Source organism: Liolophura sinensis, chromosome 2, assembly GCF_032854445.1.
Source record: "Liolophura sinensis isolate JHLJ2023 chromosome 2, CUHK_Ljap_v2, whole genome shotgun sequence".
In the NCBI taxonomy this organism is placed as follows: Eukaryota; Metazoa; Mollusca; class Polyplacophora; order Chitonida; family Chitonidae; genus Liolophura; species Liolophura sinensis.
Genome location: NC_088296.1, coordinates 161,946 through 176,900, shown reverse-complemented (window position 1 = coordinate 176,900; position 14,955 = coordinate 161,946). Strand labels below are relative to the sequence as shown.

General features: G+C 38.6%; 1 protein-coding gene across 1 annotated transcript in view; it reads left to right on the top strand.

The window, feature by feature from the left end:
* LOC135462967 (E3 ubiquitin-protein ligase TRIM47-like) overlaps positions 1–14,955 on the top strand; it is a 42,247-nt gene that overhangs the window by 15,978 nt on the left and 11,314 nt on the right. The window contains exon 2 of the mRNA XM_064740289.1: positions 11,093–11,140. Coding sequence (XP_064596359.1) covers positions 11,099–11,140 — 42 coding nt within the window. The 5' untranslated portion in view covers positions 11,093–11,098. The remainder of the gene's footprint in view (positions 1–11,092; positions 11,141–14,955) is intronic.

The following is a 14,955-nucleotide window of genomic DNA, read 5'->3' as shown; positions in this document are numbered from 1 at the left end:
ACAACGTTCTTACCTGAGCATCACATCCAACACAACACAACGTCCTTACCTGGGCATCACACCCAACCCACTCAACACAACGTCCCTACCTAGGCATCTCATCCAACACAACACAAAGTTCTTACCTGAGCATCACATCAAACACTCAATACATTGTTCTTGCCTGGGCATCACACCAACACACTAAACACGACATACTTACCTTGGCATCACTTCTATCAAAACACAACGTCCTTTCCTGGGCATCACACCCAACACACCCAACACAATGTCCTCTATACCTGGGCATCACATCAAACAGCCAACGCAAGGTCTATACCTGATTTATTTATTTATTCAAATGGTGTTTTACCCCGTACTCAAGAATGTTTTACCTATAAGACGGCGACCAGCATTGTGATAAGAGGAAACCGGGCAGAGCCCGTGGAAACGCACGACCATCAGCAGGTTGCTGATAGACCTTCCCATGTACGGCCGGGGAGGAAACCAGCATGACCTGGACTTGAACTCGCATCACACCCAACATACTCAACACAGCGTACTTACCTTGGTATCACATTCTACACAGCACAACCTTCTTACCTGAGCATCGCATCTAACACACTCAACACAACCCCCTAATATAACATTGTAAAATTTTCTGTTTTTTTTTTTTCATTAATAGATTTTTAAATTGATCATTCGCTAATGCCTGAGGGCAGGAAGGCTAATCAGTACATATTATTGCCCTATGTGGGTGCCCCGAGGAATCGTATGACAAGGCTAAGAGCATACATATAACTCTGACCTGTGTCGGAAGGATGGAAGATGACGAGAGAAAACGAAGAAGTGAGATATGCTCCTCCAAGACAGCCACTGCCGCAACCATGTCTCCATCCCAACAGTGTATATATCTTTTTAATTAGCTCCCAAACGCACATACACCTCCAGAAAGAATGACATACATACCCTCACCTGAGATCACAGAAGATAAAGTGTTGAAACAGTAGCAGGGTGGAAGCACACATACTACACGTCATAAATATAGAATAAAAGGAAAGATATTTACACACACACACACACACACGCACACACACACACAGATATATATATATATATATATATATATATATATATATATATATATATATATATATATATATATATATATATATATATATATATATATATATATGTGTTTACATAAACAGAAAGAAAAACAGATTCAAGATACAACACATTAGTGTGTGGAGGAGGGCGAAGTAACTTATTTCTTCATTCGATTGGTGTTTGACGACGTATTCAAGAATATTTCACTTATATGACCATGTCCAGCATTATGGTGGACGTATTCAAGAATATTTCACTTATATGACCATGTCCAGCATTATGGTGGCAGGAAACTGGGCTAAGCCCCTTGGTAAACCAACGACTATACAAAGGTTGTTGGCAGGCCTTCCCACGAACGACAGGAGAAGAGGACGAAGTGGTAATGTCTTCAAAATAAGGTATAAGCAATAAGGTATTACGTAAACGTGTGAGTGTGTGTGTGTGTGTGTTTGTGTGTGTGTGTGTGTGTGTGTGTGTGTGTGTGTGTGTGTGTGTGTGTTCGTGTGTGTTCGTGTGTGTGCATGCGTGTACGTGTGTGTGCATGCGTGTACGTGTGCTTGTAGAGACTCTAACCTCAGCCTATGTGTCCACCTCTCTCACTGTCATTAGAACGTGAGAATACTTCCTTTAGACGGAAAAGAATTCACGTTCATGCATTTTAATTCTGTTGATCTTGTCACTAGATATACAGGGTGATGCTGAAGGTTTTGCTGAGGATCTTTTGTTGCGGGTAACGTGTGTCTGTGCTGCATACATAGCCAGTACAACTAGCCATTATCATATGGAGTCAACTCTCCTCCACGATTTGCCAAATCCTTATATGTGTGTCACGTCTCCTTCTTAACCACTGTAGTCCACACACTAGGCCAAATTATCACATTAAGTCAAGTCTCATGCCCTGCATGTCGGACACCAACCAATCTGGGGATAGAAGGTGTGGCCGGCCGGCCTCCGAACTTTTATCTGGCAGAAATAGTGGAGAGGTTCTCTGCTGCTGTAAAGGTTGAGGATAAGATCCCATGTTGTTCTCTGTGCGAGAAGGTTAATCAGATTGACTCATACACCTGTTTACTACATTATACTGCCTGGTGGACTGGAGGAAACTGAGTAACTGAACACGTAAAGCACTTAGGTTGTTACAGATTTTACATGATCACTTCCACACAAAAGACTATGCGACTTTTTCGTTGTTAACAGTATTAATAAGCGGTAAAACAACAAACAATGGTATTCTTCTTGTATTCGCTGTGAGGTTTTTGTACATGTATGTCTGATGTTTGTGTTTACAATGGGATTGTTGTGTATACATCTAATATAATTAAAGACGTACAACATTGAAAGTAAAATCAGAACAGCGATGACAATATGATAGCTGGCAAATGGTCACACATATCTGGTGAAATACGGCTTCCTCTCAGTTTACCTCAGTCAGGGTTTTTTTCTAGCTGTTCATATAAATGCGTAAACAGTAGCAATTTATACGCCCCCCTAGGAACACACCTTAACCAGAATTAGGTCAAAAGATGATGTTAAATGCAATATCTAAGCCGTCATTGATATAGAATTACCTAAAGTGCTGTGATGTCATCACAGTTAACATACAGTCACATAAGAAATACTTTCTGAGCTTTTCGTTTGTGTCCTGCCTGTTTGATTCATTTTCACCCAATAGCAAACTTGTACAACTTGTAGACCTTGAAAATCTTAAAACATTTTCAGCTTCTTAATCCTTGGCTTCATCCTTGACATTAACAAAAATGGTAGCACATGTTTGGACCAGATAAAATCTACTTGAACACTGTGCGGGCAAACTGAGATCGAGTTAGAAACACAAGGTTTATTAGATGTCAATAAGTGCTTATTAAGTTTGCTGTTACTGTCAGTTTTTTGATTTGTGAATCACTTGACAATAACAACCCCGTGAAATTTCAGCTCGGAGCCTATCTGCTACAGCCGATTGGTCGAACCGGGCCGATCCCAACTCCCGTCTCTATCTAAGTAAGAGCCATGTGCAATGTTGGGCTTGAAAATCTCGCAAGACCAACACGCCCTCCGTCACTGGGATCCCGTCCTCTTCCATTAAGGGTCGCAACTCAGCGAACAGTTACTCCGTGATCAACAGGTACTCCACAGCCCTAGGAGACATGGGTCTATTATAGTCAAAGGGGTCACATAGGGGAGCTTTAGGTTAGTCGACTGTTACGACAATGTTACCCAGGGGCCTGATTTCACTCGCAAGGCCCCACGAGGGTAATGCCGCTAGAATAGATGAACAATTGTTGTAGCTATAGCCCAATATCCTTATGCTGTTTGCTGAAAATCCATCCTACATTTCTCAACTCTATTTTCAATGTATTCTGTTTGGAGCCAAAAGTGATAACACTTACATATGTTTTGAACCCGTCTCTTAAGGTAATTTTGTGGGAAATTGTTTGATTGTTAAAATATAACATTGGCATATAAAGTTGAAGATGTCAAAAATGCATAAATGTCTACAAACATTCTGAGGGATTTACCTCCCCGGCACAGATCACGTGCATCTCTCAGAACTAAATATTTTCTATTTCAATCTGAGCAGTTTTATCAAGTTGTGAAGAACGGTGGCCCTTGTGTCAAAAGGTAAGTTCTGTAAGACGGAGTATGTGTATTTTGTTTTTGTCCGTTTTCGGAGTTGTCTTTACTTGAAGGTGTTACCGACTGTCAGACACTGTCTAGTTGGTCTGGTTGTCCTCACATCGACTCAAGGTAGACAGACCACTAAGGGCGTGTCCTTACATAGACTCTACCCTCAGTCTGTGGGTGAACCTCTAACACTGTCGGTACGCCGGCAGGATATTTCTTCCCGGCGGAAAACCAAGGATTTGATTGAGGTTTATACTGTTTAATTATGTCGATTATATGATAGAAAAACTATGAGCTGCCCATACGTCAAAACTAAGGATTGTTTATACATAAATGGCACTAAAAGTAAATCGAATCTTAAAATTATGTACGGATTTGCACACATTATCTTCAGCCTTACCATACGGTATATAGGTTACGTCTCAGTAACTCTGTATATTTTACAATTTTAAGACCCTTATATAGGTGTAGCCATGAGCTGAAAGGTACTTGTATCTCCACACTCTTCACACTGACAGCTCTAACTAATCTATAAGGCCTACATGTACATATACCGCAGTCCCGATTGGCCAACCTCTCATACCCTCAATTATCCGTGATCACTGGGCGACTCTCTAATGTCTGCTGACCTACTTTTACAGTCTACTTATCGTTAAAAATTTCCTATTCAAGCTTTTGGGTTGTATTTTAATTGTCCCTGTTACTTGAATTTGTCTCTGCATCCTGTGGGCAGGATTTGGTATATACGTATAGCGATAACCATAAATGTTGTGAATGTAAAAATTGTCGATGGTAAAGTAATGCTGCAGACGAGATCGAGGCTGATTTGTTGTTCAAGATCTGAAGGGTAGTGCTGTAATTCAGAGTAGAACACTTTTATATGTACATTTTTTCTTCTCTTTTGTGTATCTTGAAGTTTCTGATGAATTTGTCAACACTTTTGATATAGAAATGTCAATTGGGCGTATTTGAACTAAATCACAGGGCAGGCTTCTATGTACACCTGCAGTCTTTGGCAATAAGTGATTTTATGATTAATTTTCAGAGTTCTCATTTGTAAGTGGTGGGAAAAGGTATTGCCTCCTGTGCTCTAATTATAGTGGCAAAATACTGGATAGCGAAACTGTTGTCAAGCTGCACTGCATCTTACCCGGAGATACTAATGAAAAAAAAAAAAAAAAGAAACGGCGACAGACTTGGTTACAGAGGATCAAAATCGCCCGGTCCAATGCATCACATTAACCTCAAGGCTGTGTGACTTGTAACTTGCAAACGATGTGTCTACAGCATCATCGGTCCCTACCAAAATTCATCTGGGAGCCCCACAGAAATTATCTATGTCTTTTCGCCCATTACATTTGGTTGTAAATTGCTTCTATTTAGGCATTTACATGAACAGTTAGAACAAAACCTTGACTGAGGTAAATTGACAAGAGGCCGTAGTTCACCGGTTACACTTCCGAGCTATCATACTGTCGTTGCTGCTCTTCCTTTTTTCAGTCGCTATGCTGTACGTCTTTAAGTACTTTAATTCTTTTCTTTAATGTGAAATGTCATAATTTCGAGTGTACAGAAACAAAGTGTACTGAGTTACACAGCCAAAACACAGTATAAATGACGTAACACAGCCATAACACAGTGTAAATGACGTTACATAGACAAAACACACTGTAAATGACGTTACACAGAAAAAAACACAGTGTAAATGACGTAACACAGCCAAAACAAGTGAAGACTGACAGCATCATAATCCGTTCAGTGCATGTACAGACCACAAGTGTTGACGAATAGGCAGACACGGTACAGTCAGTTAAATACACAGAAACTCTCAGTCCTTAGTTACCCTGTTCAAACCAGAAGTAATTTAAGACAATGATGAAAAAAAAACCCAGATATTACACAGGTTTCCCTAAATTTGCAATTTTCACATTATTTTTTATGACTCATGGATTTACTTTGCCAGAGCGTTTTGTGCAAAGACCACAAGTGCGATTTGTTGATGTAACAGAATTCTTTTGTGAAATGCCGGGAAACCTGGAAACACAGTATGTCACATGGAGCCAATACAAACACCACAACACTTATAAGGCGAAATAAGTGTTTCACCAAGCGGACTGGTTACATCTGTGTCTAGGTTTTGGGCAGGCCGTGCTTCAGATAGGCATATTGTACAGAAAACCAGTGGCTTATTTTTACCACACTTAGAAGGCGGTGATGTCTTTCTGGCACACAAAGGATTTAGAGTGGGAGATCTACTTCCATCTGATATTGGTTTTAATTTGTCATCCAGTTGTCACATGAGCTCCGGGGAGTTTTCCTGAGCTCAACAGGTTGCCCAAAGGAACTTTGTGGAGATGAATTGGAACAATTCAAAAACTTCAACATTTTACAATCTGTGTAACCAATGAGTGAAGTTCATAGTTTGAACAAATGACTAGGATTTGTTAAATTCTGACAAATCTGTATGCTCTATTGTCAACCTGAGAATAATCGCAGTGTCATCAAATAATAACATCAATCACTTGGATAAGTACTGTAATGTCAGACTCAGCACCTAATTTTTCAATAAGTAACAGGTCACAAGGTTAAATATCACTTTGATCAATTTTATCTTTGGCCTTATGTTGGTATATGTGGCAAAGGGCTGGGATCTAGTGCTTATAGGTGTTTGTCATTCAATGGCTAGGACGGGTTTTAAACCCTTACTGCGATAAGGAAAATGTGGCCCCCTTCTTCCCACGGCAGGTGGGGCCTTAGTGACCGATAGTGATCAACGACGCTGTGGTCATCTGCTCAGATTAATGCCGGCTTAAGACCATGTGCTTATCTAATTAAGATCTGAAGTGGTGTGTCGGGCTTAAGACTCATGCAGGACCAACCTGTTCTCAGCCACTGTGATCCCGGTCTCTGTAATTAAGGGCCGCAACCAAGGGCTAACATCTACTCTCCTATGGGCCCTAACACATACCCAAGAGATCTGGGGCTATTATATTCATCGGGGACAAACGGCAGAGCTCTAGGTCAGCTGCTGCTTTGCGTGAGGTTGTTGAACTTTTGTTGTACCGCAAACCGACCCACTCCGACCAGTACATCCACTACAAGTCCAACCACTCGCCCAAAACCAAGACCGGCATCATCTCCACCCTCACAAAGAGAGCTAAACTCATCTGTAACAGCAACTTAGACGAAGAGATCCAACACCTGCGTACAGTTTTCACTCACCTGAATGGATACCCAGCAGACCAAGTAAATAAAACCATCCAGAAGTCCTCGCAACCTGAACTCAATCAACAGCCCAGAGTCCACGTGGAAGGCCCCGGTATACGAGTCAACCTCCCCTACATTGGTCCAACCAGCCACAAAATAGCCCGCCTAATAAAACAGTCAACTGGAATAGAAACAGTCTTCAGAAGCCTGACCACACTAAAGACCCACCTACATGCCACAGGGAAGAAGACACCAACCAAACCCCAGCCACCCAAAGGAGTTGTCTACCAATTAAAATGCAGTTGCAACAACTCCTACATAGGTGAAACAGGCAGACCGCTTCAAACCAGAATCAAAGAACAACAATCATCAGTACAGAAACTTGACTCCAAATCTGCCATATCTGACCACATCCATGAAAACCCATCCCACAACATCAACTGGAATACAGTCAGGACACTGAACATGAATCAGCCCCATTGGAAGAAACGAAAACTACAGGAAGCCATCTAGATTAAGAGATTAAAGCCCAGCCTGAACAGAGATCACGGCATTTACCTCCCCTCAGCTTATGATCTGCTAATCCTCCAAACCGCTCAGGAATCCCACCGAGCCTAGTCAGTACGCCAACACCCACCCCAGGACACCTTAATCCCCTGAGGACTGTTTACCCTCTTTTTGTTTTATCTGTTGACATTTGCATCTCTTGCTATATATAAGCGAAGTAGTAATTTTGATGTCATTCACTTGATAACGATGCTAGTATCTGCATCGAAACGTTGTGTTAAATAAACCAAGAAGTTGTACATCCATAAGCATGCCTTGTCCAGTGTACCTCCTCACCGACTTCTAAATGCCACTTAAGCAAGGCAGAGCTCTAGGTCAGCTGGCCTAGAGTGCTGTGTTCTTGTTCTTTTCTCTCAGGAGACCCCATTGGGATAATGCCGCTTGAATTCAATGGGTAACTGTTTGGTTATAGGCTTATCTCATTATACTGGTTTCAGAAAAATCCATTCGACATTTCTCAACTATACTTCCAATGTGTTCTGCTTGGAACTAAACGTGATAACAAATATTAATGATGAGAACCCATCTACTGGAGTAATTTTGGGGGAAACTGACTGTTTATTGAAATGTGGCATTCACATAAAGTTGTACAAACCATTGTTGAGATGTCAAAGAGTGAAAATGTGTACAAACATATTCAGAGATTTGGCCCCCCTGCAAAATTCACAAGCTTTTCTCAGAATTAAGTATTTCCTATTTCATACAATTTTGCTGTAAAGATGTTCAAAGCAATAGCTGGCCTCTTTTGTTTCTTTGTACAGACTCTAACCTCAGCTTGTGCACAAACCTCTAACATTGCCGACTGGATTATGCGTAGGTTTATACAGTTTAACTGTGTCGATGTTGTCACAAACTATCACACAGTGTGATAAGACGTTATTAATGTAAGGTTCTCAAGCTATACGGTCAGACAGCAACATGCGGATGGTCGTGGGTTTCATACGGGCCCCGGTATCCTCACACCATAATAATGGCTTCCGTACGATAAATGAAATATTCCTGAGTTCGGCGTTAAACACCAACCAAATAAAAAAATATATATTATTAGAGGTAAATTGTTATGAGCGTTCATCTGTGAGCCATCCGATTAGATGCAGCTCAAACCATACACTGTAAATCAATGCCATTGCTAAACACTTAAGATTATGTGCACATTCTTGAGTTCTTGAGGTCGGCAAACACACCTCTATCGTTCATAAAGTCAAAGCTAATGAATTTGTGTATATGCAAATGGTGTTGAAATTAATTATTGCCTTCAGCCTTTTCTCCATTGTACATAGGTTTGGCTACGTCCCCGTAAGTCTGTCTCTTGTACAATGTTAAAATGCAAATGTACATACAAATATAAATGATCTGAACCCAACTGCTGAAGTAATTTTAGGAAAACTGGTATGTTTATTAAAATACGGAATGATGTCATGGAATATAAATAAATGTGCAACGCATATTCATGGATTTATCTCCCCTGATCAGATGACATATTTCTCAGAACTAAGTATATTCTATTTCAGTCTGCGCAGTTTTGTCAAGTTGTGAAGCACAGTGAGATTTGCGTCGACAGGTAAGTGCTGTAAGACAAGGTACGTCTATTTTTTTTTGAAATATTTTTATCAGGCGAGGAAGGGATTCTCGAACAGCATTTAATTGGTCTGGTCGTCCTCAAATGGACACGAAGTAGACGTATGACTTGGGGCGTGTCTATATGGACTCTACTCTTAGCCTGTGTGTGAACCTTTGACACTGTCAAAAGATTGTCAGAATATTTTCTTTTCAAGGAAAACGACTGATTTGGGTTCAGCTTCATACACTTTAATTATCCTGTGACTGTTTATGCAGTGCATTGGTACATTATTAATGTATTTTTCTAAAGCTTTGACCTTGAAAGGCATTCTATAGGGTTTTGCTGAAGGTCGTTTGTTGCTGGTGACGTGTTGTCTTGGGTTGGGCCTTCATACATGTAAATAGCCAGAACAACCGGCCTGTATGGATCGCTGTTTACTTACTTACAATGTTCGCCTCTCTGCTCCAAATATGAAAACTGTAATAGTCAAAAATTGTTTAGTTAGCATATGGATGTTCTCACATTCCAAGCGAGGCAGCAACAAATACCATTTTTGAAGTCTTTGATATGACGGGACTCGGGTTTCTGGGCGGGCTCAGGCCTAAGGAATGTGTTACAGTATACAAGTAAATCGAATCTTAAACTTATGTACTGAATTGCACACAGGATATTCAGCGTTACTGAATTGAAAGGCTACATTGTTATGTTAACTCCCCACTCAGCAAGCATTAAAACCTCGCCCATTGATCACCAATAAATGTGGTCTATAACTTGTCACAGCTGAGCCAGTCAGGACAGCCATATACTGCATGTAGATCGGCTGATATATTAGCTCGAGCTGTTTGTGTGAATATAGAAGTGACGCTGACCTACTTCTAACGATTACCTGATGTTACATATCTCCAATCCAGGCTTTTTAGTTGTCTCTAAACTGTTCCTGTCATAACAGTGTGTTTAATCGGACATGTACATCACACTTCCACGTTGGATTGCGGTCAATATTTGCGGCTTAAATATTTTGTGTGATCAGTGTTGATTGCAGGGTATAGTAGCTCTGTCGTAGTCTGTACTGTGGTTCCTGACAATAACGTAATAAAATACTGGGAGCTGGGAGAATTTGATCTTAATTCATATTCGTTTTACTTTAAGTAGGAAATGTTTTCTCAACAAATAGGCCCAAGCGAGGTTGTCCGCCCCTGTCACAACAAATAGGCCCAAACGAGGTTGTCCGCCCCAGTCTCAACAAATAGGCCCAAACGAGGTTGTCCGCCCCTGTCTCAACTTGACTTTCATCAGAAAAAATCATATTTTTCCACTGTCGACCATTCATCCAGTTCCACCTTTCCTTACACCATCAACACACTTTTTCTTGTTCAATTCACGAACGTTCATTTCCTTTTTTCCAACTGAAATATTTTATTACCTTAGTGCAGTCAAACGCCGCATATCGGAATATCGTGGCTGTAAGTTAAAAACACGAGCCGCTTAATGGCTTTCGATATGGTAATGAAAACATCCTAAATGAAACAGAAATGTTTTATTTATATACATATATTATTTTATGATATAGGCCAGTGGCCCTTGAGTGACAGAAATCAAACAGACAACCACTTTGGGCCATTACCCTCCGCGTGTCACAAAGAAGTAATAATAAATCTTATCAAATATCAGAATCGTTCAATAACACACAATATTCAGACATAAAAATATTTGGTTAATGTGCAGGCTGACGATTTTAAATCAAGGTAATACCAAGTTTTGGGAGATTAGTCACTCTCAAAAGCTGGCACAACGAATGCATGTCGTTTGTAGGAGATACATGAGTTGGAAAATGTTATAAAGTAACTGAACCCCTCGGCCTACAAATGTACATCACATGAATCAAGTGTTTTCTTGAAGAAAAGGGATACTGTGTAATCAAACACCGCAGTACTTTATCATCATTTAAAGGGTGGTACCGTCCTGGAATTTTTATTTCCCGTTGAAATGCATGTAGTTGGAATTTCAGTTGAATTTTTGTCAACTATTTCTTTGTGTTTATTGCAGTACAAAATGCCAAGAAGAAAATATTCGAAAAAGGCACGTCAGGTGCAGGTATGTATATAGCCTTCAATTTTTAAATATTTCTTTTATTTTTAGAAAACTGCTATTATATTGATAATTCGAATAGAACTGAAAAAGCAGACATGGAAAGTGTGTTGGGTTATGTACAATTTTTATTAACTTGGTGCTACATGATCATTATACATTACCAGTTTCAGTTGACAAGATTAACACTTTGTTTTACTATATTCTATTTTTTTTTTCAAAGGACTGCTTTGTAGAATGTATATTGTCCATTTTAGACATGTACACAGTACAGTGTTCAATGAGCACCGTCAGTTGTCAAACAAATACCCTCCAAAAAGTTTACAAACGAAAGAAATTAGCCATTTTCATTCTTGCTGTTGTCTAGAAATTAACATACACTGTTTTGGTCCTTTAACAAGATTGGCTTGGTATTATTTGGTGTTTAATATTTATACTTAGCCTGAGTTAATTGAAATCTGAAGATTGCAATGTATAATGGTACTTCCTCTAATAAGGTCTACAGGAGATATACTTGTTAACTATTTAATTTGATTAGTGATTTGCGTCACACTTAAGAATATTTCACTTATTAATATGGCAGTGGCCAGCATTATGGTGGCATTGTGGAGGTATAATAGAGGTACATCACAGGTATACACATGTGACCTGAGGTGAAGCTGCGATATACTTGAGGTGTATATGAGATATACTGCAGGTGTATTTGAAGTACTGCCAATTATGCAAATTAATATCTAGAGTAAACCTAAAGTACACCTCAGTTAGCTTAGGTAAGAAAACGGGATGTTTGAGGTGTACCTGAGTTATAACATAGGTATATGGTAGGTATATATACAGGTGTATCTGAGATATAACCGGCATATGCTGTAGACAAGGTGCACGTACCAGATTTAACGCAATGTGTTCACTTTTACAAATTCTGCACCACTAAGCACCAATCCATGCATAATTGAGTTGTTTTCCCACAGCTTAGAAAATGCACATTGTTAGGGTCAGCCATCTTGGAATAATTATGGGCTAGTATATTCATGCTTTCTGACTGGTCAATATTAGCATAGAAAATGGCAAGTAAGTATAGCGTCAAGCCAAAGCTTATATATATATATATATATATATATATATATATATATATATATATATATATATATATATATATATATATATATATATATATATATATATATATATATATATATATATACCATTCGTAATGGTAAATAATGAACAGGTGGTGTCGATATTTTCGACCTTGAAAAGGCTTACGACACCTCATGGAGATAAGTTATTTCAAAAGGCATCTCTGACATGGGACTATATATATATATATATATATATATATATATATATATATTATATATATATATATATATATATATATATATATATATATATATATAGTCCCATGTCAGAGATGCCTTTTGAAAATAACTTATCTCCATGAGATATATATATATATATATAGTCCCATGTCAGAGATGCCTTTTGAAATAACTTATCTCCATGAGGTGTCGTAAGCCTTTTCAAGGTCGAAAATATCGACACCACCTGTTCATTATTTATTATACCATTACGAATGGTAAAATTGAAAAAGCTTCAATTCGAGAAATTTTAGATCCAACTTCAACGAAACCACATTGAATATTAAACAGTAAATTGTTGGTTTCTGGATACCAAACAAGCCTATCGTTTACCATCCATTCCATAGTCTTACATTATATGTAACTATGGAGTGTTACTATGTTACTACGTCTAATATTATATTTAGCTATGTAAGACTTACATAATATGTTTGTATACTTTCGTGCCGACTGGCCAACCTCTTATACCCTCCATTATCCATGATCAGTGGGCGAGGCTCTAATGTCAGCATTAATGTCTGCTGAAATAACTGACGTTGACCTACTTCTAGTGTCTACCTGAAGTTACATATCTCCAATCCAGGCTTTTTGCGGTGTCTTTAAATCATCCCTGTTACAACACTGTATCTGGCCAGTGCGTCAGAGTGTATTCCAGGCGTGTGTCTCCATTATCATAAAGGTGATGAAAGCAAAAATTGCCAGATTTCCGACTAGGCAAAAGGGATTCCCTCTAAGGAAAGCGAGGCGTGCATACTCTTCTAATATAGGTATTACAACGCTTTTTGAATGAGAAATGAGCAATAGTGACAAAAAGTAACGTTATGAACTATATGGTTGGAATAATGGAACAGATACGGAATTCTATGTGGAGACTGTGCTGGAGGTTTGTTCTGGCTATTGTAGTCAGTATCAAGGAGATGAGGCAGACAGGTGAAAAGCTGATATGACAGTCCTTTAATGTTTACCTGCTATTTTCCCTTCGACTAGTCATATTTTCTTGAGATTTTAGAATATGGCGCAGAACAATCCCTTCTACTTTCGCAAATTTGGAAGCTGTCATTAATTTATAGACGAAAACATATAGTAGTGTGAATCAAATATTATGGTGATGAGTAAACTCCTCGTCATCAACAACAAGACGATTGCCGTGAAAAACAACTTAGAACTGAGATCGAGAAGTTTTCAGCTGATCAGCCTAGAAGTTGTTATCCATGCATTTGTAGTATGATTTACTGCCTTATAACTACCAGCTTCCAAATGCCATTTAAATATGTTAATGATTAGGTAAATCCTTGTGCGTCTGAGACGTCCTTCGCCTACAAACTTACATAACCTGAAACACCTGTTTCTTGAAAAAAGGACACTGTAACAACGCAATACTTTATCATCATTTAAAAGGTGGCTTTGTGACAGAAATTAAAGAAAAAAAACAGTTATATGGATGAACAAAAACAAATCAGTCTAAGTCTAAGTGTAAACCTAAATATTAAAAAGGTTTGAAAAGGAATATATCTTTTCTGGTTTGTCTGTGATTGATGACATTTTGTGATTAACTCATTCATTGAGTACAAAATTATATTGACTGATGGAAGCCTGTACTGGAGGAGACTGAGTTACTGAGTTCGTAAAGTCCTTAGCCTGTTACAGATATTACATGATCATTTCAAAAAAATTACTATGGGACTTTTTGTTTGTTACAATATTAATAAGCAGTAAAAAACAACAAATAATAGTATTCATCTTTTGTATATGTATATTGGATGTGTTTTGTGTTTACTATGGGCTTGTTGTACGTGTTTTACATCTGAAGTACTTTGCATCGTTTATCAGTTTATTGCACGTCTAATGTGTTCTGTATGATTTTGTTGTTCATGTGATGTTTTCTGTAGATTTGCTTTACATTTAATGCATTTTCCGTTGTTTATAGCATAATTGTGCATGTAATATAGTTTATGTTAGCAGCGGGTTTTTTGTTCCTTTGACATATTTTGCGTTACCCCATTTGTTGTTCATGTGATGAATTTTGTTTTAGTGGCGAGTCTGTTGTTCCTCTGATGTATTTTGTGTTAACAGCGGTTTTTATTGTTAATCTGATGTATTTTGTGTTAGCAGCGGTTTTTATTGTTAATCTGATGTATTTTGTGCTAACAGCGAGTCTGTTGTTCCTCTGATGTATTTTGTGTTAACAGCGGTTTTTATTGTTAATCTGATGTATTTTGTGCTATCAGCGGGTTTGTTGTTACTCTGATGTATTTTGTGTTAACAGCGGTTTTTGTTGTTAATCTGATGTATTTTGTGTTAGCAGCGGGTTTAGTGTTAATCTGATGTGTTTTGTGTTAGCAGTGGGTTTGTTGTTCCTCTAATGTATTTTGTGTTAGCAGCGGGTTTATTGTTACTCTGATGTATTCTGTGTTAGCAGCGGGTTTATTGTTACGCAGATGTATTTTGTGTCAGCGGCGTATT